Consider the following 23,748-nt stretch of genomic DNA (forward strand, 5'->3'; position numbering starts at 1 on the left):
GCAGCTGAGTATGAATTTTGAGAGTGGACAGCAGGGAAGAATTTTTTCTAAGCTCTGATCAGCTTTGGAGGTGCAGGTGCAGGTGCAGGGTGGACTGAGTGAGACTTAGCTGGGGAAGGTTAAACAGCAATTGACAGCTGGGTCCTTCATTCTAGGCCCGGGGCTCTTTCCACTCGGCTGCCAAGTCCACAAGCCCCACTTGCTACCCCAGGCCCCTCCATTCATAGCAAGAATAGGAGGGGTGGGGAGTTCAGAGGCTTCACCTATGGCTTCACTCAGCTTTGTTTCTGTTTGGTTTCATGGGCCAAGAGGTGGACACAATTCCTTATGCTCTTACATGTAGCAAGGCAATGGCCTTGAAATCCGAGAGCAGCTAAGATGGGAACCCCAGGGTTGGGCTCTGACTTGACCAGAGGCTGCCGCCCAAGGCCTGGTGCTGCCTTGCAGCCTGAAGAGTCAGCTTACTCATTAAGTCTGTGAAACAACCATGACTAGGCACTGGCAGGAAACCCTGAAAAGGCATTATGGAGCTTCCTCCTAGTGGTGGATGCCTAGGAGCGGACTCCACCTGAGGACAGCTAAGGATTTAGCTGTCTCCAGTTTGCTATGCTCAGCAGATACACAGACTGTGTGGTGGGCCCCAGCCTTCCCTGTACACACCTGTGGCTGTGCCAGAGCTCTCCTAGGCTGACAGATGTTCACCTGTCTCTCCACAGCTGATGCTGGGCAGGCAGGGTGGGTGCTGCCTGGGTCCTGTGTGCCTTATGTGGAGGCTTCAGGAATGCCTCTGGGTCTTTGATCAATCCTAATGGGTAGCAGGCACGGCTAGGGAATCTGTGTGGTCTAAATCAGGGGTCCCCAGCTCCTAGGCCGTAGACCAGTAGGGGTCCATGGCCTGTTAGGAACTGGACTGCACAGCAGGACGTGAGCTGTGTGTGGGGGAGCACTATTGCCTGAACCCCACCTGCTGTCAGATCAGTAACAGCATTGGATTCTCCTAGGACCGAGAACCCTATTGTTAACTGCGCATGCCAGGGATCTAGACTGTGCACTGCTTATGAGAATCTAACTCATGCCTGATCCTCTGAGGTGGAACAGTTTCATCCAGAAACCACACTCACCCCACCCTGCACTGTCTGTGGAAAAATTGTCTTCCAAGAAACCAATCCCTGGTGCCGAAAAGGTTGAGGACTGCTCGTGTAAATGGTCTTTCTTTGGAGCTTGCAAGTTGACCCTGGTGATGATTATTTGAGTGTAAATAGCAGAAATCCTCATTTTAGCTCCAAGAGGATTTACTCGGAACACACAGAACCCAAGGCAAGGAGTGCAGCCAGACCTCACCAGGGACCAACGCCCTCCGAGGTTCTCCAGGCCCTCCATGGGCAGCCACAGGTTGCTTCCCTCTAGGGCTTCCTGGTCTTGCATCCCCACTTCTCTGAATCTGTTTCAAGCAGTGGAGGCTCCTTCCGCTTCTGTCTCCCGGCGGCCCACACTCCAGAGTGCCCAGTCCTCAGCTGCAGGCACAGAGAAAGGGAGCAAAGTCTGATACTGTTGAATCACAGCCGTGTACTCCTGTGATAGAAAATCAGATTGGCTTGCAATATGCATCTGGTGTCCACTTCATGCAATCAGCCGTGCTGAGGGAACCCCATCACTGTGGGGGTCCAGCTTTCTCAGCTGTGTTTGTACCTCCCACAAGTGATGGGAATGAAGAGGCTGCAACCCAGTGCCCTGTGCCCCCCGTGCCAGACTCCCTGTGTGAGCTACACCTCCGGCTTCTAGAATAAGTCCTCTTTCCAATTCACAGGAGGATACCACCTGGGCTCTCCATGCCAGCCCTCATGGGCTCAGTAGACCACCCCTCCAAAGAATTCACTTTTCTCAGGTTTCACCTTCACAAGCACTTTTTAAGCGAATCCTCACTGATGCCTAAATTAGGGGTCTTTTCTGTTTTATGCTTCCCTGATGCCTGAATACACCACAATCTATGAAAATACCCACTTCTCACATGGCAGTCGTCAGACTGCAGGCTTCGTGGAATTAGAGCAAGTGTGTCTTGCTCCCCACACTCCTGCGGTGCAGGAGTGGCATTGCAGCGTTGTTGGCCGAGTAAATGGGGGACAGTGCAAGCATGCCAGGGCTTAGGCTTTCTTTCTGATGCCAGGTCATTTTGATGGATTGCCCGTTGTTGATTCCCAGTGCTAGGATAGCAGTGTGGTGTGCTGGAGACACAGGGGATAAGACCCAGTGACTTCTCCCCATCCTTTATCTGAGGGGCAGGCTCAGCTTCCAGATCACTTCCTGCTCCCTTGGTCTCTGAGCTTTGTTAAGGGGCTCAGCAGAGGCAGATGTGGGTCTTATTCTAGCTCTGTGGACTCCAGGAAACAGGAGGTGAAGAGAGGGAACAAAATGGGGAACTTTTGGGGTGGAGGGGTGGGCTTTGTCCTGTCCCTCAAAAGCTAGCTGCTTCCACACACTCTCCCAGTCTAATCCTCCTGACCCTTGGCAATAATAAGCTTCGGTGTTGCAGCTGGGAGACTGGAACTCACAGAGATCAAGGGATGCATCTCAAATCACAGAGGGAGCAGAGAGTGAATGGGACGCAAGCCCCAGTCTACTGATCTTCCATGAAGCCTGCACAGGTCCCCTGACACCATGCTGCCCTTCCCGGCCTGCTCTAACCCTTCTCCCTTTCCCAGTCCATCTGCAACTTAGCGCCCACATGATGACCATCCCATTAAGTCACGGGAAGGTTTGGCACGGGATGATGTGATCACATCTGGACCAATGGGGAAGAGGGCTTGAGGACCGGATAATCTGACTCAGACATTCGGAACTTTCGTGCTGACCTCTCATTTCCAGCAAGGTTGACTGTGGATGACAGCGAATGTGCTAGAGAGTGTTAAGGGCTGACCTCTGTGAGGACCAGAGTCTGTTTGCCGGGCTCATCTCCTATGCCCCATGTCCAGGACAGTGCTGGCTAGTCATTGCTAGATGACAGAATAGTGTCTGGCTTCCAGCAGGGTCCCTGTGCAGAGCAGGAAACACACAGAGCATTGGTCCTCAGCAATTATCATCAGGGCCAGACCTCTGTTGCATTCTCCCAGGACTGAGAAGGGCAGTGTGGAAGTTTTCCTCCTCATAGCTGTCAGGAAATACCTGAGACCCTTGCACAAAACCATCCCTTGTGGAGTAGAGGAGATGCTGGCCTTTCAGAAGCAATTCTAGCAAAACCAAGGACACGCAGAGAAAAGGGAGCACCTTTCCCTGCTAAGGATCAGCTGTCCAGAAGAGGCAAGTATGCCTCCAGAGTTCTCAGCTGTGATTAGCATGATTACAATGCCCTGTTTTCCATGAACCACTGTAGCCAGGATTACACAACCCTCAGGTTTGGGTTTGAGGGGAAAAAACCATGTCCAGAAAATTCCAAGTAGTAACACTAATTTCAAACTGTTGGTGGCTACATTTGAGTACAGATCTTTATTAGGAAAATTATAAGTGCATATACATTTTTTCATTGGTATGACTTCAAAGTAGAAATTGTTGTTTCTCAAAGAGTTGTTTCTTATTGATTTATTTTTTAAAGCACACTGCATATAGGAATCGGCCTTCTCCTGGACCATTTTCACATTATCTGGGAGATGCAATTGAAACAATACAATATACAGTATTCATCACATTTAACACTGAATTCTTCACTGCTCAGAGACTGAGAGTTCAGCGAGGTTGCAAAATAACAAATTTTCTACATGGTTTTGTCAGTGGTCTGCTTAGGGGATTTGGAAGTTTCTAGGGAGTATTTCCCAGGAATGAGGCTCCTTCAGAATGGGTCAGGGAAGCTCTGTAGAGGGATCAGAGCACTCAAATTCTCATCCAGCTGGAAAAGGGTGTAGCACCTGGGAAAGGCGATCAACTCCCAGTCAGGGAGCCCACGGTGATAACACCAGTCAGAAGATCACACCATGGAAGGGTCCAATGAGATCCAATGGGAAGACTTAGAACGAACATCTAAGGTTGTGGGTCGTGGGGGAGTGGGGGGAACTTTTGCTATTCAGCCCCTCTGCTCCAAGCTGAACCTTTTGTCTCAGGAAGTAATGTCTAATAACAAGCAGAGTGCCCTCTGGAGCCTCCTCGCTGGTGTCTCAGTGCCTGGACAGAGGGGGACACACAGTAGCACAAACACGTGGCACAGACTCAATCCCAACACACAGCCAGTCCATGAGCCTCTGGCCCCTTCCTCTGGGTCCTGATGCAGAGCTGGCAGTGAGGGCCTCCAAAGAGGTTACAATGAGCCCAAGGGAATGTCAGGTAGAGGCAGCACCAGGTCCCAGGACAAATGAGGGAGCCCTACTCAACAGCTCGCTGACACACTTGACTAGCAGTTTGAAAGCAAAAGGAGATTTGGATTACAAGAGACTTTTCCCTTGCAAAGGAAGACTGTATTTAAATGCATATTGCTTTAGCTGGGCAGTCTCCACCAAGGAGCTGATTGTTAGCAGAGGAATTGTTATGCAAATAATCTTCCCTGCAGTTTCTATTCTTATCTATTTTCTCCCATGAAGGAGAAATAGAAATGATTCCTCTCCTGACTGTAGTCAAGATTTAGGGTCATGTTTGTTTCCTCAACCAAGAATTCAATGGTCTAGGTTCATGGATTGGGGGCAGGTAAGTCCAAGTTCTACATGACAGATTTTAAAATATCTTGGATTACCTGGATAATGACTGCCCCACTGAAAACTCAATTATACTGCTATAGTGAGAAGTTAATTTCAAAAGGTTTTGAAAGAGTTCTGTATCTTTATAACTAATAAAGATCCCTCAGGCTCTAGTTTTTCAATGTAACATAGCTAGATTGAGGATTTTAATTTTTGTTTAAGGGACAATTTTGGTTGATGGATTTGCCTTCTGCCATGAAGATCTAATTTGAAATACTTATGGAAATACGTAACACATATTACTAATAACTCTACAGATTATTAAATTCAAAAATTTACAATTCAAGATTACGCCACTATAATTTACTTCCTACTTCCTACATGTTACATACAGTTTCCTTGCTTTGACTTCCGTGTTTTCCACTTTCTTCATTAATTTTTTTTTAAACTGGGGTCTTTAATCAAAGGGGAAAAGTATTAGTAAGACTGAATGAAAAACAAAACAAAAACCCGCAAGTGCTTGCCTTTGTCAAAAGTGAACATTTTAAGTGGCTTAGTACAGCTCTACTGACTGTCCTCAGTGGAAGGGGAACACTCCAAATGTCAGGCAGGTTGACTTACTCTTTGCACAGCACATCGCTCTCTTAGAGAAATGTCCTGTGGGAAGGGCCCGAAGCACAGGTGACACGCAGAGCAGAGAGGGCCCAGGGAGGAAGGCAGGAGATGATGGCAATGCCAAATGGTGAAGAAGATGAGGTAAGATGTGAATTGGGAAGAAATCTTCATGTCCAGGATTGATTATTTTATGGGCTGGGTTTTAAAAACCAAAACCAAGTTGTGAATGCTTGTTTTCCGCAAGCACTGCTGGGCTTGGACCTAGTTTGAAGGTACTGACAACTGAGGGAGAACTGATGGGGCAGCAAGCCTCTGGGGTCAACCCTGGTGCACACCAAATTCCCTTGGGCTCTGCCCATGGACCCAGCATGGTTTTGTGATCAGTGGGGGAACCAAGGTAGTTCACCCCAAAGGAACACGGCTCTGATCAGGACTGCACTCTAAGGGGAATCTCCTCGCTCAGCGGCTCCATAGGGGGAACAGTGCATGCATCAAGACACTGGTCACAGAGGAGGATGCTGGCTTTGAACAAAAACACAAGATTGGACAATGGACAATATTTCAAACAAGACACAGATGTGCACAGTTTTCAGGTAACACAAGACATTTTCATTTCCTGCTTGGTGCACAGTTTATATGAAAGCTTTGGTCCTGAGAGTCCTTTTGCGGGGCCATGGAGACAGTCGTGGACACACATGATGACGGATGAGACACAGAATGATGAGCAGAACGTGGAGGATGTGGAGGTGCTCGGGATGAGGGCTGGGTCTCACTCTGCCCTGACCTCACACTGCTGCCTCAGCTCAGGGTAGCCCTGCTGCCCTCCCGGAAGAGGCAGACTTGGCTCCCATGTGGATGGAGAAGTGGGTGAGCCTCCCGTGTGGCCCTCCACCATCCCATCCCAGAGAGAAGCCTTCACTAGGCTTTGCTCAGGTTGACTGGTCCTGGCACCCACAGGCATCCCTCCTGGTGGTTCTCCATCCTAGGGCTGACCACGGGGGCGAGGTTCCTTCAGCCCAGTCTCCCTAGCTGCACAGCTCAGAGAATACAAAACCCAGGAGCCCTGAGTCAGAGGAGCGGCTCCATGGAAAGACACTCTAATAAGGCAAGTACAATAATGGCCTTAGTCTAAGCTCCTATGTGTCACCAGTGACACTGAATAATCAAACTAAATGAAAAATAAATGTCATGTATTTTGCTACATAATCAAATGGTGAAAATATGGCAAAGTGTGCAAAACAAAGCCCTGGGACCCTGCCCTGGCAGGGGAGGCTGTGGCAGGCCCTTCCCTAACACTGGTTTCAGAGCTGGGCTCCTACTGTAAGGGTTCCTCAGGCGTCTGACCCTCTCACATCTTGAACCTCCTGTTGACAAGAACAGAGGGAAACACCATTAAGGCAGGTTCCCCCCACACCCAGCTGGCTCCTGCAGGGCGACTGCCTGCGCGGAGGCCCTGGGGCCACTCCCTACTTCCAAGTTGCCACCTTGGCCATGCATCTCCCTTCAGAGGCCCTGGGACAGCAGACGGGAGGGGAGTGCGAGACGCAGCCAGGCTGAAGCGGAAGGACCCATGGACGGCAGAAAGCAGAGAACAGACACGTGGCAGACATATGAAGGCACAGAGAGGCCCATCAGAGTGGTCATACGACGGGGACAGGGCACACTGCTTACCCGGCACTGGCGTGGGACTGGGGCTCAGGATGCTGCTGCCTTGCATCCTGGCCTCGGCTCTCCCAAGAGACACTTTCATGGCTTCCAGTAACCCCTCGCCCTCGGAGCCTCTCAGCCAGGGGCCATGCCACTGCAGGTGGCCCCAGGTGGGGCTGCTGGAGGTGGCACAGGGGTGGGTGCACAGGCGGCCAGGACTTCCCAGGAGGAATGCATGCTGGACAGAGTAGTGACCATGGCGCACCCCTCATCTGGCTCCGACTGGTGTGAGCACTTCCTAGTTTCAACCCACCAGGAATCCCGGTCAGGCTCTTCGCTCTTCCATGGCGACCCTGTCTTCAGCAGTGGGTGTACCACCTGCTCCTAGGAGCTTCATAAGCCACTTGGAAGCCACAGTGAGCCCCCAGGGCATGTGCAGTCACATTAAGACATCAAGACAGGACAGACCTTGCAAGCGTTCTCAAGGTGGGACCCACTCTCAGTCCCTGCAGACCCTGCTCCCCAGGAGTGGGACGGGAGGGAGGCAGCATTGCTTGTCACTGCAGCAAGCAGTTTGTATCCTCAGGCAGCCTTAGCCGGGCCCTCTGTCCCTAGGGAGCCAACAGCTTTTCATGCTGACCTGGACAGACTGGCCACCCCTCCCCAGGCACAGAGCCCTGCTGCATGTGGAGTCCGAAGAACACAGCCAAGTAGGGGGGGCACAGGTTGGCCCTCTTGGGGCGCTTTTGTCAGAGTCCCATGGACCACAACGGCTACTGGCTTCCATGGGAAAGATGGCAGCCCCAGGCAGCCCACCCAACAGCCCTGTGCCTTAAGACGTGGGGAGGGCAGAAGACTAGGGCACCCCTGTATCCAGGGCTCAGGCCTGTTACCCCCAGTGCTGGCAAGAGGAACGTAGGCCTGGAGAGTTGTCCAGATAAAAGGGATAGTGGCTGGAAACAAAGGCCTTTGGCTGAAGCATCCTAGGATGCCTCCACAAGGAGGAGAAGGCATGGCTCTGATCACAGGGAGCTCATTAAAGCTCAAGGGGACACGGCGCTCCGGGTCGGGGTGTGTCTGACATGCAGGGGTCTTGGTGGGTTTTCTCCTGAATTCCATGTGCTCCATCCTCCAACCACTTCCTCTTTTTGCATTTATTAAAATTATGACCCAGGTTCGGGGTGCAGGGTGGGCAGGTGTTTATGTGAGGTGGAGAAGGGCTGAGAAATTCAATGTATCCTTTTTCAGAGCACTACTGAAACGGGGGCCTTGCTCTTCCATCCTCCCAGTCCAGATTAGAGAAACTTGGCAAAAAAAATCTCACATATACATCTACATGGGCAGGGACGGAGGGTGCAGGAAAGTTCTAGAGCTTAAGTGGTATTTGCTTTGGGCAGATAAGGTATTTCCCATGAATGAGGACCGAGGCGGCTGCGCCGTGCAGCCGGAGCACACGCCATCACACAGGAGGCGGGAGGGGACAGGCTGGGATCCCCAGGGATTCAGGACCCTTGCAAAGTTCCATAGCACATCTGTCCTCCACGTGGAGGACCTGTTTAAAGCCTCTAAAGAGAATTGCCCAAAAAGGAGCTCCCTGAGAAGTGTTTCCACATCTGCTCTCTGAGAACGCAGCATTCCCTCCGGCTCACCCCACACAGTTTGCAGAAACCCACCCGGGCTTGGGGATCAAGCCACTCCCACAACCCAGGAAGGAGAGGCTGAAGAAGCACCTTCCCAGGTGGCAGAGTGGTGGAGGGAAAGGCAATGGGTGTTTGGAAAAAGCTAGGGCCCAGCCCTGAGGCTCAGTCAGTTTTCACCTTTCCTGAGGGCCACAGAGGGGTGGTACACCCCCTTCCTGGCAAGGCCACCTCTACTGGGCTAGCAGGTTGCCCTGCACACTGGCCAGGTGGTTACAGCCTGGTCTCCACAGGAATGCAGACTGTAAGTGTGTGGAGCTGGTGAGCTCCCCAGTGAGCATGGGCCTTCTAAGAGAGGAAGTGGAGGGTGGGCTGAGGGGCTCAGCAAACCTGGGCAATCCTGGAGCTCCCAGGCTATTCTGGACAGAGTCCTGAGCACACAGGCTCCACGTCACAGACCCCTGCCCCAGTCTCTGCACAACTACTTTCTTCATAACTTAGCAGACCAATAAGGGCCTTTAAAAGCACGTAAATACAGAAGCTGGTGTGGCTGGCAGGGCAGCAAAGCACTGATCCCCCACGGAAGTCTGAGACCCTGCCCGGTCTGCATGGGGGTCTGTCCTGGAGGAGGATCGAGCAAATTTACAAAGCGACGAGAGCAAGTGCACTGTGGTCCATCTCGAGGTGGCAGATAACTAGTTTTTCCTTTTCTGGGCAGCCTTTCTCTTCTTCTGTCGCTTCTTTTTTCCTATCTTTTCTTTTTTCCCCACTTTTTCTTCTCTGCGCCCCCTTAGATAAAATTAGTAGAACCATTAATAATGTGGAAATAAACAAAACTTCGTCTCAGTCTGCATACGATTTAACACTGGCCCATGTACCAGTTAAACTGTGCTTTCAGTCTCAGACCTGGAGGCCCCTGGTCAAAGCACTGTTTATCAGTGATTTACTAAGATAAATTGGATATTTCCTTCCATTCAAACAAATGTTCTATGGGCTCCTAGAACACCTTTGTGAATGGGTTACGGTGACTGCCAATCTGCCAACCTGAATCTGGTTCCCACTGGGGACAAGGAATCCACATCTCAGGGTACACCCAGGGCCAGGCTGGCCATCGTGGTCCTTGTCACCTTGCCCTGCCCTGCTCTCATGGGACTTTTTCTCCTCAATGCAGGGCTGAACTCTTAGCTTTCTCTAAGAAATGCCCGCATTTGAACATTTGGAGGCTGCGGGCCCCAGGTTCAGACTGCCATTTGGAAGAGGAGAAAAAAGGCAGTGGTCCCACCTTCTCCTTTCTAGACGCCTGTGAACCCTCCTGGGAATGAATGCAATTGTTCTGGAGAGCAAGGGAGAGAGCTGGTTAGCAGATTTTTATTAGAGCAACTGGCTCGTGACTGTCACATTAAAATGATTCAAGCTGAATGGTATTTAATGATTTATGGGGTGAGGCCACCTGTCCCTGTGAAAGCTTGATATTAACCACGGCCTGGAGTCATGGGATTTTTACATGGGAAAATGTGAAAGGTTGATATTACTAGGGTTGAGTCTCTGGGGATTACATGGGGATGTTAGGAGAACCGAGGAGGAGGAGGGAGGGAAGAGGAATTAGTGAGTCAAATATTATTCTTCAGAAAACCAGCACTACTATTTCAATTGGGTTTAAAAAAAAAAAAGATCCAAAAACTTGAGCTGCAGATCTAATCTGCTCGTGAGAAAAAGCCCATACACTGTCACACATGGGCTGTGAGAAGGGGTCTCAGGCACCTGACCACAGGCAGGCTTAACTGTATAAACCAGAAACGTCTATGAGCTCCATCACTAACAACTAATGAATTTTATTTCAGGTAAATAAATTCCCACATACAGTAGGAGGTTTATACCATGAAACAATTAGCATTTTATTGCTAGTGCATATAATGTCACATTTGATACAATTTTAGTACAAGTGAAAAAATACACTGTGGCTAACATTGAAAAGCTGCAATCACATTTATATATCATATATATTTCTTTACAAATTGCCAGTAGTTTGAGATAATAGAGAAGTATAAACTACTGACATTCATATGGCTCCACTTCAAATATATGAATTGTTCGACTATAAATATATTCTGAAATACATTTGTTTTCTAAAGAAACGTAAAAAAAAATGTGCACAAAAATATATATAAAAATGCCTTGCAAAAAGTTACAAATAACACCAGGACCATCTGTGGATCACATTTATGCATGGAAATGTCATCTTGCCAACAGTTCTGATTGGAACCTGAAACCCTGCTGTGGCTTCAGGGGCGGGCAGTGGCAAGATGCTGGTTTATTCATTGATTTTTTCACTTCTGATTTCAGAAACCTCAGAGTTTGTAGTGCCTCCATGGCATACATAGGCTTCAGAGGCAATCACAAAACCAAATCACTCAAAGCGAGCTCTCAGATTTAAAATTGCGTTTGATTCTGTAAAGACTTGTCTTTTGTGGGTAAGCAGGGGGACCATCACACATCCCCAGGACAGGGCCAGCTCCATTTGGGAGGAGGCCAAAGATAGATCTCACAGAGGGCCCGAGCTGGGGGGCAGGCCCTGGGAGGAGAGGGATGCAGGGCACGAGCCCCAGCGATCACCCTCTTCCCGGCTGGTGCGGCGCTGATCAGGCTACAGAAATGAGAAGCAGAAGCAGGATTAAGCATGCTCTCGGAGTCGGAGAGAGGGTGGGAATAGCTGGGAGAGGGGTCTCTGAGCACAGTCCCAGTGACAGTGGCTTCTACATGGAGCCTACAGAGCCAATCACTGAGGTTGAAAGAGGAGGTGAAGGCGGTGGCAGTACCCAGCCCCAGTTGGTATCTGAGCGCCACAGAGGCCTTCCTCCTGGGAGGGGCACTGCTGCAGGAGCCTCAGCGTCTGGAGGAAGGATACTTTTTGTAACTCCCTGTTGAGCCACCACCTGACTGTGCCCAGACTCCCCAGGGGAGCAGAGGAGATGCTCCAAACAAGCCAAATTCAGATCTTAAAGTAATCGTTGGTTTAAAAAATGAGAATGAGAATGATGATGATTGTGATGATCATGAAGGAACTAACTGCTTGGAAATGCTGTTGGTAATACAATTTCTTTCTTAGAAAAACCCCAGTAATAAAAGCTCCAACGTGCACGGGTACAGGGCATGGATGAATACAAGCTGCAATATCATACCGTACGCTATAAATGCGGTGTCTAAATGCTGGCAAACCTCAGGCCCGATCCCAGATCAATGTGCCCACCCCACACACACACCCGGTCCTCATGATTAAGGCCCCCTCCCCCACATCTTTGCCCTTTCATCTCTCACAAAGTTTTAGTTTTCCTCAAGTGGGTCTAGCAGAAAGTCCTTTATGGCTGTTGTGCTTACTTGTTTAAAGCTTTCTCCAGGTACTCCTGAATCCACTTTAGCTTCGGGTCAATGCACACTTGTCTGTTGTTGTTCTTCAGCCGAGCTCTGTGAAAACAGAATGGCAACAGTATGCGGCTGCACAAGAGGAAGGCGCTGCTGCCACGTGTGCATCCGCTCCCCCAACACCCATCTAGGGCCCTTGCTGGCACCCCGTGCTCCACTTGGCATGCTCAGGCTCCAGAGGTGCTCGCGATGTGCTGGGGAAAGCTCAGCGCTGGCAGTGCAGGAAGTTCCATTACAGAGACATGGAAATGTGAACAGAAGTCTTTCCATGGCAGTGCAGGGGGAATTCATGTAAGGGAGCATTTGAGCTGTCTTTGAAGGGTAAGTAGGAGCTTGGAGAGTAAATAAAGAGGAAGGGAAAATCAGAAGCAAATACGCCAGGGGGGTTATCAAAGCACGCAGAGGACACTGAGGAAGGGGAGGACAGGATGCTCTAGGCGCCTGTGGAGGGGAGAATGGAGAGCAACAGATGAGAGGTTTATTTGGATGGGTCATCTTGATAGACATAGGGCCGACTTAAGGATGGGCGTGAGGAAGCCTGGAGGCAGGAGGCCTCCAGAAGTCACCGCAGTCTGACCAGGAGGGTGACCAGCCAGGGAGGGGAGGGGCAGTGCAGGTGGCTTACCAGAAAATAGTTTCTAGAAAGATTTTACAAGTTCACTGAATGTTTCTTGGTCTCATTTGTTTTTAAGTTCACACTCTCAAGAGCTTCCCTACAGGCAAACTCCTGGGGAAGGCCTGATTCATCTCTCTGGATCTCTTGCCAGAAAGCCCTAGGTGCCAGGGAATGTCACACAGCCCAAGTACTTAAGGGTCTTGAGGACAGCTAAGCCCCAGCACAGTGGCTCAGGGGCACCCAGGGAGTCTTCAAGTCCATTAGGTGAAGAGGGTTGCAGAGGTGGGTGTGGCTCGGAGCAACCCACAATGGGGTTCAAATCTAGGCCCTGCCATTTGTTAATTTAGTGTCTGTTTAGACCTGAGAATTGTATTTGGCATCTTCAACTTCAAGCAGGTCCATGGTAGCTAAATTCAGTATCTTTAAAATACTCTTCACAAGAGATAAAGTATCATGTTGTAGACAAAGTACTGAAAATATATTCATCTTCTAGGGCCCTAAAATATACTGTAAATAACAAACACATTCAAGGCAGTAAAGGGTGAACTCAAAACTAAAAACAGTTTTCTAAAATCAAAACTGAAAACTGTTGGTGTCGGGTGGAAAAGTCTTTGGGAATTTGTAACTTTGGTTCCAACTGCTGTCCCCACTCCATTTTTTGCACTAGGACTTCTGAGCAATCAAATCCTCTCCAAGAGACTCCCCGAGCCCTTGCTTCCCCGTGTTCAGACACAGGACCTCGTGAGCATGAGAGGGCCAAGCTATAGGCTTTCAAGCACATGGCTTTCTTCCTGCACTTCTTGCGGTTTTCTGCACCCAGCTGAGATTCTCCTGTCTTGTGGATGTGAGATTTTGGCCTTTGTTTCCCAAATGAATAAAATCAAATGTTAGCGGCTGCCATCCACACCAAATAACACCAAAACCTCATATGCTGTACTTGAGAAAATACAGGTAAGTGAGCTGAAAATGTTGAAGTTTCACCCAATGGTTAAAGAGGACTTAAACTGAATTTAGGTCTTGTAAGTTAATGGAGGGCATCGGATCCCCGAAACTGGCAGGCCATTTATCACTGTTATTAGCTAAGGGCTGGCTAATTTAGTAGGCTTCAGTCAAAACCTTGGCAAAGCCCATAGTTTCTCCAACATCTAGCTGTGCTGTGCTGAAGAAAGGAGGTTTGGAAAGAAGAGAGAACTACTACAAGCACAGCAGGGTGTGCAGGCCAAGAACTGCTTTTAAAATTCATGGCTGGTGGCACACTAAAGGTCCTCATGGTAAAAACAGCTGCCACTAATTATGCCAAGTTCAAGGTTGGACACTTGGCTTATGTTACTTCTACACCTTTAACAAGACTTGGGTTAGATGTTACTATGTTCGTTAGATGCAACTTTGTTCGTTAGATGATGTTCAAGACTTACACAATCTGAAGGGCACAGTTCGGAGTGTTGAGAATTTTGAGATGCTTGACGTTGGCTCTGGCAACATGGCTTTCGAAGAATCGGCATGGGCATCTGTAGCTCAGGCTGACGGGCTTCCCTAGAAGAGGTAAGGAGAACAAGGCACTTGAGTACCCTGCCAGATTTTGGTAATGTGTGCCTGGGTCTGCAGCAGTTGCTGCAGCCATTAAGGATCAAGAGATGGCATCACCGGGGTGAGTTCCAGGTTACTGGTGCATTTTGGGAAAGGCCATCTCCTCAGGCAGCACAGTGAGTTCTGGCTAAGCTCAGACTCAGCTTCTACAGGGCAAGGAGACCAACAGGGCTGGGGAGAGCTGGACCCTAGATGAGGGGGGAGATTAAATTAGAAGCCACCTGCTCAGTGTCTTAAGGTAAAGGTAGTAATTATAGGAGATAACGGTTTCAGTCCAAGGTACTGAGATTCCCAGTTACTCTTTGTAAAATAAATTCCTCAAGGGACAGCTGAGAAAGATCTCTTTACTCAGGGAAAAGGAAGGGGGACAAGAGGCTCCAGGCTCTCTGGCCTCTCTCCTCTGGCCCAGGCCTCTAGCCAGGAAGCACAGTAGCGCTCAGGAATGCTGCCCTCCCCAACCCACAGCCCCCTCCTCACATTCACCTAAAGCTCTGGAAGGCACAAAAGAATCCTGGCTGGCTTCCTACCTGTGAGTCCCCTGAGAGCAGGCCAAGGGCCCACCTTCTGCCCAGCACTTCCCCCAAGGCTTGGAGATTAGTGGAGCTGGAGTCAAATGTGGTTTTCATTGCCTAGGCAGGGATTCTGTAGCCTCAGGAATTGTATTAAGATCTTTACAAAATCACCAATTTACAAAATGCCATAATTGACACTCATTAGTGTAAATTAGCAAGGGGCTCCTGCAGAACCCACTGCTCAACCTTTAAATATAGAATTGCAAGCCCTGGAGGGCTGGGATTTGTGTGTGCTTTTTGTTTTTTTGTTTTTTTCCTTGCAGATTGTATCCAAGCCCCACTTAATACCCCAAATTATTTGAACTTGTGGATCCTTTCATCAGAGATTAAATGTATGTCCAAGAATATTTAGTCCAGAGTTTTTTTTTCTTTTTTCTTTTTTTTTTTTTTAAGCTTGCCTGTTTACAAAGTTCTGAGAGGCCTCTGTCTGAAGTTCTGCACCTTTGGGAAAGAATGCTGGGGAAGCAGGAAGAAATCTTGAGTAAGGGGCTCATTTTATTTTATTTTTTTCTACAGGCTGCAATCAATTGAGGGATGATGTGGACTAAGAACAGCAGTGTGTATTTAGCCACCAAGTTGCAGGAAAAGGGGACCACTTGTCTCCCCACTTCCTTGTCCCCGGGACCAAATGCAACTCCCTGAAACCCAGGAGAAAGCCGAACATCAGGTTGCTGGTGACTCATGGCACTGGAGAGACCCAAAGCAGCCTTCACTTTTGTACCTGATCTAACTCCAGAAAGGCACCTCTGGGGCTCGCTTCCAGCAGCTGCACTGGGACCCTGCAGGTGAGGTCAGCACTGCACTGTAACCAGATCACCTGGGAAAGCCACCACCAGGGCCGCGGCCTGCAGCCTGGGTAACTGAGGAGCTAAACGCTCCTCTCTGAGTGTTGTGCCTCCCGGTTTCCCTGGATTTCTTTTGGGCCCTTCCAAGCTGAGGCAGGGGGTGGGTTGGGGGTGGACAGGAGAATAGGAGCCCAGTAGTGAGGCACAAGCCCCCCTCCACCCCGCCCCCAAGCAACAGTGAGCTTGAAGGTATGCATCCAAGGGCAAATGCCGCAGCCGCCCCCGCTGGGGTGGGTGGGGCTGTGACTCTCCAGCGCCCAGAGAAGAGAAGCTCCTCTGGCTCCCCTAATCAAGCAGCGGTGATCAGGCCAGAAATCAGAACCTATTCAGAGCTCAACACACAGGCGCTCTCTCCTCTCCCCCTACACCCCTGGGATTATCCGTTTCCTTCAAAAGCAATTCTTGTTTCTACTCTCAGGACCTAAGGCCCGCCTGTCAAGCAGCGAATTTCAACAGGTCTTTTTAAAGTGACAGAGCCCCCAGGTGTGCTTACCAAAAGAACAGGGTTTCGTGTGCACCTCATGTGCTCTTTCCTCCAGCTTTTTGTCAGTAAGACTAACTTTCCCAACCGTTCTGGATGTAAATCCGTGTACTGGCAAGAATCCTGACTGGCTCTGATGGTACCCCGGATTTGGGACCCAGTGAGCTTGGCTCCAGGAGTTTTCAGAAAGCCTTCCAGTCTAATGCAGAGACAGGAGCCCAGCTGGCCCCTCCAAGCAGGCTTAGGAAGGGGGCCCACCCTGAGTTTAACCCCGGGAAGCCCAGGAGCCCAGCTGCCTGACGGAAGTCAGCCAGTGGGGGAGGGACAGGACCCCTGGCCGAGCTCTCTCCGTAGTTCAGCTTTAGGACTAAGTGTGGGGCCAGAGGGAACATAGGCACAGCGAGGTGAGGTGGGGGGCGGGGGGGGGGAGGAACAAGCATTCTGGCGATGTGTACAAGGAGAAGCAGACCTGCCTGGAGCCTGGCCCCTGCCCTGGTTACTTGGCTGCCAGTGGGGCAACTCTGAGGGCCATGTCACCCTTCCCAGGCCAAGAGGAGACTGGGACGGACCCCACATCTCTGTGCTTCCCCCAGGTCAGCTGCACCCATAACTCAAGGACTGGGGTGCCTCATTCCAATCCTCTCTCTAGCCCTCTAGGGGAGGGGGCAGCACCGTTTCCCAGAGCGGTGCACTGTGACACCTCCAACCTCATTCCACCTCTCAGTCAATAACCGCCCAAACCAGAGCCCTTATAGGAACAGAAGAATATCCAGCAATAAAATCTAGAAACATGCCCCATGACTTGGGGGGTCAGTGTGGAGACACTGCCTCAGGGACTTTTCAACAACGACAAACATTCCCAATTGCCTTCAGTCTGTGTCCTGAACACTTCTCAGGCAGTCCGCCACGACCCCGGGCGGCCCAACCTCTCCTGCGCGGCTCAGCTGCGCTGGCCCTGCTCACATCAGTGCGCAGTCCACGGCCAGCGAGGACGCCGGGGCCGCGTCTGCACGAACCCAGTCGAGGGCCTGAGGCGCGCTGGGCCCGCACAGCCCGCGGCTGCAAGAGCACTCAGGGTGTCCTTCAACTCTTTGCAGGAAACTTCGCAGCCAAGGCAGCGCAGCGGCCTGAGCCACAGGGTTTCGTCTCGTGTGTTCAGAGGCAATAGTTTATTTTGGTTTGCAGCGGTGTCCTATGACAGGGCAGCGAGTTTCTCTTCAGCGAAAGAAAAGAAAAGAGCCCTCTCCCAGTGAAACGGGACACCAAGGTTCCCAGTAGCTTAGGGCCTTGGAGATTGAACTTTGCTGCAGCTCTCATTCCGGGGCAAAGCGCTTGGCCGGCTGGTGACAAAAGCGCCTGTCTGCAGGTGTGTTTGGGGATCTGGGGAGGGGGCGTGGGAGGCCCGGAGGGTCCCTAGGCTTCTCTCGGGTGAACCCGAGAAGAGGCAGGGAGGTAGAGGCTGGACGCGCGCCCAGATCCGCGTCGCTGCGGACCGCGGAGCTGTGCAGAAGCGCGGCCTGGCGGGTGGCACAAGCCCGACAGCTGCGCCGCGCAGCCCGCCCGCGCCTGGCCCAGAGCCCCGCGAGGGTGTGGGGAGAGGATAGGCTTCGCAGGGAGCCGAGGCTGCGCGGCTGCATCGGACCTCACAGCCTCGAGTAGCGGCATGAGGCGAACTTTGCAAAGCGCGCTCTCACCATGCACCGCCCGACCTCCAGCACTGTGCTCAGCGGGACCTCGGAGCCCATTCGCCGCTGGAAACCGAGCCCCGCGCGGGAATGCAATGGCTGCGGGTGTGGGTGGGCAGGGGTCTGGGATCCGCGACTCCCCACCTCCGCGCCTTCCCGCGCCAGCCCCGAACGCTCCCTCGGGGCATTCCTGCCCAGTTGTCCCGCCTGACCTCGCTCTGCAGCCAGCCTGAGGTCGGGCGGTCGCTCTCTGCAGGTCACAAAGCCTCGGCGCAAAAGTAGCTTTGGACTCGACACCGCCGGAGCTCCCAGCGAAGCGAGCTGCCTCCACCCCCACTGTGCCGGGCGGCTCAAACTGCAGGCGCAAGCAGAGGAGTTGCGGCTCTGCGCTGGGCTGGAGCCGGAGCCCAGAGCCTCGCCAGGGCCTCCCCGCCGAGGGCACTCACCGTCGCTGAGGCAGAGCGTGGTCAGCACGAGGGCCAGCACGACCACGACCTTGGCGTTCATGGCGCTGGCTGGCGGGCTGACTAGCGCGGGTCGCGGGCCGGACGCAGAGCGGGCACTTCGGCTAACAGAGAGTGAAAGTGCGGCGGTGGGAGGCGCGCGCCGGGCGCTTTACATGCGAGAGCCAGGCGGGGCGGGGCCGGGCGCACGGCGAGGGGCGGGCCCGGAGCCGAGTGCTGGCCGTGGCCGGGGTCTCTGACGCTCTACTCCCTGGGCGGCGCCCCCCACCCCTCCCCCTCGCCCCTCCCCCTCGCCCGCTGTGCTCCGGGGCCGCAGTGCGCTTCGGCCTTTGACCTCAGGCTCCGCTGGGCCACGCACCGCAGGCCCGGTCTGCAGTGAGGTCCGCAGCCTGGGTGACGCCGGCTGGAGGGCCGCTTGTTGTCCCTGTGACAGGGCCCCGCTGGAGAGACTGAGGACCTTAGGAGGAAAGTGGGGCGAGCGTGGAAAGCTGCAGGATGGGGCCTTTCCATGGCAGGAACTGAATGAGAACCAATGAAAAGCAAACGAATTGCTCCCGGGGCTGAGGGACTGCTGGTGGCGGCGGTCCAAGGCAGCCGATGGGGTCCAGCTTTCTGTGCGTGGGGGCTCAAGCTTGCAACCTGCCCGGCTAGCGGTGCTTGGTCCGCGGGAATGAGACCGGTCTTGTCTTTGCAGTCAGCGTGGCTCGGACTCCAAGCCCATGGCGCCACCAGCCGAGCCTCAGTTTCCTCACTTGTACAAAGCAGAAGGCGCCGGCGGCCGTCAGTAAAGGGAATGTAGCTTTTGTAGCTCCGACGTCTCAACTGTGAAATGAGCTAATCACAGGCCCACCCTGCGTTGTGGGACTGGGGAGATTCAATGAGACCCGCCCCACGCCGCGAAGTCCTCTGCTTCGTTTCTGACAGGCAGACGGTACTCAATAAATGGAAGCTGTAAGTCCTTTAAACCTAAGTATTTCCTGCCTTACCCAAGAAAAGCTCCACGCGACCCAAATTGCTGAGACAAGAACTCCTCCACCCGGACCTCCACCTCCTAGGACAATACTACTGGCGTCTGCCATTTGGGTCCAGAAAACTCTTCCCATGGAACCGGCCCTCGGCGTTGCTTAGCTCTCCGGATACCACCGGGACACCTCAGATGGCCCCAGCCCGGCGGCGAAGGGAGGGTGCGGGCCGGCACCCAGGAGGCGCGGGGGTGAGGAGAGCGCCCCTTTGGGTCTCTCTTTGTGACCGCGGGCTGCCCCGGCCACCTCTCTGTGTCCTTCCCCGCACAGCGTCCAGCGGAGTGGGGTCAGTCGCCGCGTGCATCCAGGGGCCTGCCCTGGGGACACGTCCCTGGTCCTGGGGAGTCCTGGCCATCGGGGAGTGGGCTGGCCCGCCAGGCCTGCGGTCAGAGGCTCCATTAGGCGGGGGCGGTCAAACAGGAGGCCGCGAGGGCTCCGGAACTCCGCTGGTAGGAATGGGTGTTTCCTGCGTGTTTTTTTTCCAAAACCACTTTGGTCGTTAGATGGCTGTGTGCCGGCACTCCATCCATCCATCCATCCATCCGTCCATCCATGCACCCACCCACCCACCCACCCACTCTGGGCACTGGGCTTGGAGCTGGGAACCCCACTGACTTGGCCCTTGCCCTTAAAGAACTGAAGGCAGTGAGGTCCAGTGAAGAAGGCAACTGTCGGGCGTCCGCAGGTCTTTTCTGGGCTGGACGGGTGATCCTGGCCGCGTACTAGCAGCAGCGCTGGGGCTCTGGCGCCCCCTGGTGGCAGCGCCTCACTCCCGGCTCCTAGAGCTCTGGCGCGCTCCATTCCTGCGCAGCTGGTGAAACCCGGGAGGGCGAAGGGGTCCACGGGAAATCTACACCCCGGCGGCGGGCCGCCCTGGAGTTCGGAGACCCGACCCCGCGGGAGCCGGGCGGCTTCGCTTGCCCTTAAATCTAGCCAAAGCAAAAGCCACCGCCTCTCGCTGCGTCGTCTTCTTTTTTTTTTATTTGCCACAAAATCAGGTGGGCAGCTGGACCTCGGATCTGTTCCAGAAGCCTGAAAGGCCCGCGTGGGCTGAGTCGAGAGCGTACTTCAGGCCTGGCCGCCGCCCCTCCTGCAGGCGCCCTGCGGCCCCAGAGCGGAAGCTAGTGTGGCACCCATCGGGGCCATCCCTTCCGCTAGTCGTTCGTTGAATACTTACTGAGCGGCACCCATCGAGGCCATCCTTTCCCCTAGTCGTTCGTTAAATACTTACTGAGCACCCACTATGTGCTAGACCTGGGCTACATGTTTGAAGTACTTTAAAAAAGGCACTAAACGTTTAGAAGCACATGGCACTAAGCCTAAGTACGCACAAAATACTTAGAAGGTCATTAAATGCTAGCGAAAGATGCAGCACAGGAAAGTGGGGTGGGAGTTAGGATTTTAAATAGGGTAGCCAAGGATCCATATTTTAGTTACAAGCCTAACAATTTTATAATTTGGCGATTGAAATTTAAAACCCTGTACACTCTGGGGGCCTCTGCACCGCCTGCACCGCAGGCGGCCATCAGACCAGGCCATTTTAACATGGCTCCAGCTCACTGGGCCACCGGGGCACCTCTCAAATTTGGGTCAGCGAAGCTCCCCACCCTTTTCTCTGCGTCCTGTGCTTATGCTTATGCTCAAAAGGTTCTACCTTTCTTTCTCTGCCTGGGAACTCTTATTTCCCATAGAGCCCTACAGCAACCCACCTTCTCCCTGAGGTCTTCAGACTCTGCCACTCTGCCAGGTAGTGCAGGGCACTGCGGCTCCTCAGGGATGCCTTGTTAAGCACAGTTCAAGTTGGGAGGCGGGGTCTGGCTGCTGAGTTAAAGGCAGGACATCTCCTGGGCTGGCATGTGTGCTATGTCTCTAGACCCTTGGGCAGCATCTGCCCACGCCCCTCTGCCTGGCCTGGGCTGTTCACTCCTCCAGGGCCCAATGACTGGGCCTGCAAGAGGGTCCCCAGTAGGGATTGGTTTACACTAAATCCGTGTTGTACAGTGTGTAATTGACAAGGTGACTTCAGGTAGTACTCTGAAATTTGTAAAATATAGATTTATGTGTTTATTTTTTAAAGTAATAAGAAAAAATATAACAGTAAAGGCAGATATTTCAGATATTGCTCAGTTTTTTTTTTAAATATATGGTTCAAGTTTTAAAAAGTAAGTCATTTGAAACTAACATAGCAAGTACTAGTCTAGGTGGCTGGAGACATAGCAAAAATTTTGACAGCAATACAAATAGATCTGAAATTTGAAAACCTTTTCTACATGAAGAATATTTTTTGTATTTTTTTATACCCTCCCACCCCAATCCCCCTTTTGAAATAAATATTTGGCCCCAAAGTGCTGAAACATAAAACCATACAAGGGAAGCACAATGTCTTCCTCACTCGCCCTGCCAGGTGAGGCTGGAGAACGCTGGTCCAGGAGCGCTCAGGTTGTAGGAAGATTGTGAGGCCCTATGGGATCCCTGGACACCCTCGGCCCTGCCACCCCTCCAGGAGTGCTGCTCTCCCAGCTCCCATGCAGTCCTGGAGGGACCCACGGGAGAAGGTTGCAGGTGCTCACCCCTCCCAACCACCCACATCTGCCCTCACCCCTTTGACACCTGGCCCTGGGGTTCAAGAGCAGGTGGCCTATTCCAGGAACCAGGAAGCCTGGTGTGGAAGACAAATCCTCACCACCTTGCTGATGTCATCTGTGCAGCAGGTACACTAGCTGGCATGGTGGGCTTAGTCAGTGTGAAACCACTTGGCCCAGAGAAGGCCCTTAGGAAGATACTGAACAGTGTACTTACATAGGACTTTAGTTTGCCTTCTTTGAATTTGTCACATTTGGTACTTTCAAAGACCAAGCTTGCAGAATAAGTCCCACTGTCTCAGCTTTGAAGACATGGAGTCCAAGTCTCCATGGGCTCTGAGCCCAAGGCTCAGAGCTGAGGGCCTTGGCCAACATAACAGAGCCAGGCAGGAGCAAGGGTGCATCTCTCTGGGGCCAACATCTCTGGATCCTGGAAAATCAGCCAGGCCCTGGAAGCACGCTTGGGGACATAAGTCACTCCCATGGCAGTCGTCCAGGAAGCCTTTTGGAATCCCGTACCCAGCGCCAGGACTTGGCATTTGACCAGCTGGCCATATTTTTCCCATCTAGATCCCCACTGGCCTCAAGAGCCAGTTGCAAACAGCCCCAGGTTGCCCTAGAGGGAAGGACCCCTGGGAGACAGAGCTGGTCCCCACTGGCTCTGGGCACATGTGTAGGCAAGCAAGGCACACGGTCAGGGTATGTGCATGTACAGCAGGCCAGGACTTCTGTCTGAGCAGGTCCTGCCCAGAGACTCCCTTGCTTGACAGTGCTGAGGCAGGGGGATCTGAGAATGTAAGAATGACAAACTCAGTTTCTCCTTACTCTCATAACACAAAATACTTCTGTTACTTCAGATATGTGTGTGGGGTGGGGTGGGGTTTCCCCACATACAAAGCCAGTAGTCCTACAGCTGCAGACACCAGCTGGCTGTCCTCTAATTCAATTCAACTCTGAAACTCTACCTGGAGGTAGACTCAGGCCCCACAGGTTGAGGCCCCAGTGCCACAAGGCTGCCCCTACTTCAGATACCAGTTGCAAGCCCTGGGTTGTTTTCCCCGTGCTTCTGACCAAATGACCATAAATTAGGGTTTCTACGACCCCGTCCTTGGGTTTCATTAATTTGCTACCACAGCTCACGGAGCTCAGGGAAGCACTTATGTTTACTGGTTTATTAAAAAGAGTATTATGGGCTGGGCGTGGTGGCTCACAGCTGCAATCCCAGCACTTTGGGAGGCTGATGTGGGTGGATCACTTGAGGTCAGGAGTTCGAGACCAGCCTGGCCAACATGGTGAAACCTCGTCTCTACTAAAAATACAAAAATCAACTGGGCTTGGTGGCAGGCACCTGTAATCCCAGCTACTCGGGAGGCTGAGGCAGGAGAATCGCTTGAACCCAGGAGGCGGAGGTTGCAGTGAGCCAAGATCACACCACTGCACTCCAGCCTGGGTGAAAAAAGCGAAACTCTGTCTCAAAAGAAAAAAATAAGGGGGGTATTACGAAGGCTACAGAGGAAGAGATGCACAGGGTGAGGTTTGGGGGAAGGGGACATGTAGCCTCCATGCCCTCTCAGGGCACCATCCTCCAGGAACCTCCACTGTCCTGAAGCCCTCTGAACCAAGCTCTGCTATATTTGTATAGAAGCTTCATTACATAAACATGATTGATTACATCACTGGCCATCAGTAACAGCCTTCAGCACTGTTTTCTTTCTCAGAGGCTGATGGGGTGGGGCCATAAGTTCCCACCCTCTAATCCTGCTTGGTCTTTCTGGTGACTAGCCCCCACCCCGAAGCTACCCAGGGTTGCCAGCCATCAGTCAAGTAAACCAAAGATTTTAGGAGTTGCATGTCAGGAAGCTGGGACAAAGACCAAATATATATTTCACAATAGCGCAATTGGTATTTCCTGGGACATTC

The 23,748-nt window shown here is 52.2% G+C and overlaps 1 protein-coding gene and 1 pseudogene across 4 annotated transcripts; both read right to left on the bottom strand.

Moving 5' to 3' along the window:
• Positions 1–1,495: 1,495 nt before the first annotated feature.
• LOC105486587 (stromal cell-derived factor 1) lies at positions 1,496–18,363 on the bottom strand. 4 transcript variants are annotated; one of them, XM_011749481.3, is made up of 4 exons: positions 18,207–18,363; positions 14,006–14,123; positions 11,930–12,016; positions 1,496–1,514 (listed from the first exon to the last, which is right to left on the bottom strand). In XM_011749481.3, exons 1-4 carry the CDS (start codon positions 18,265–18,267, stop codon positions 1,511–1,513), a joined length of 270 nt encoding a protein of 89 aa, XP_011747783.1. In that variant the 5' UTR covers positions 18,268–18,363; the 3' UTR covers positions 1,496–1,510. The 4 variants fall into 4 exon arrangements, with proteins under 4 accessions (XP_011747783.1, XP_011747782.1, XP_011747781.1 ...); XM_011749480.3 differs by lacking the exon at positions 1,496–1,514 and adding an exon at positions 3,462–6,634; XM_011749479.3 differs by lacking the exon at positions 1,496–1,514 and adding an exon at positions 8,057–9,343.
• On the bottom strand, positions 14,130–18,017 carry LOC139356265 (sal-like protein 3; annotated as a pseudogene).
• Positions 18,364–23,748: the final 5,385 nt, after the last annotated feature.

The sequence above is a fragment of the Macaca nemestrina genome, chromosome 9 (assembly GCF_043159975.1).
Source record: "Macaca nemestrina isolate mMacNem1 chromosome 9, mMacNem.hap1, whole genome shotgun sequence".
In the NCBI taxonomy this organism is placed as follows: Eukaryota; Metazoa; Chordata; class Mammalia; order Primates; family Cercopithecidae; genus Macaca; species Macaca nemestrina.

What these genes read in the sequence shown, in the direction of transcription:
- LOC105486587 (XM_011749482.3), bottom strand. Translation starts at nt 18,267, where the DNA reads ATGAACGCCAAGGTCGTGGTCGTGCTGGCCCTCGTGCTGACCACGCTC. An exon ending in CACGCTCTGCCTCAGCGACG is followed by an intron (nt 14,124 to 18,206) that starts GTGAGTGCCCTC and finishes TACCTCTTCTAG; the next exon opens with GGAAGCCCGTCAGCCTGAGC. An exon ending in AACTGTGCCCTTCAGATTGT is followed by an intron (nt 12,017 to 14,005) that starts GTAAGTCTTGAA and finishes CTGTTTTCACAG; the next exon opens with AGCTCGGCTGAAGAACAACA.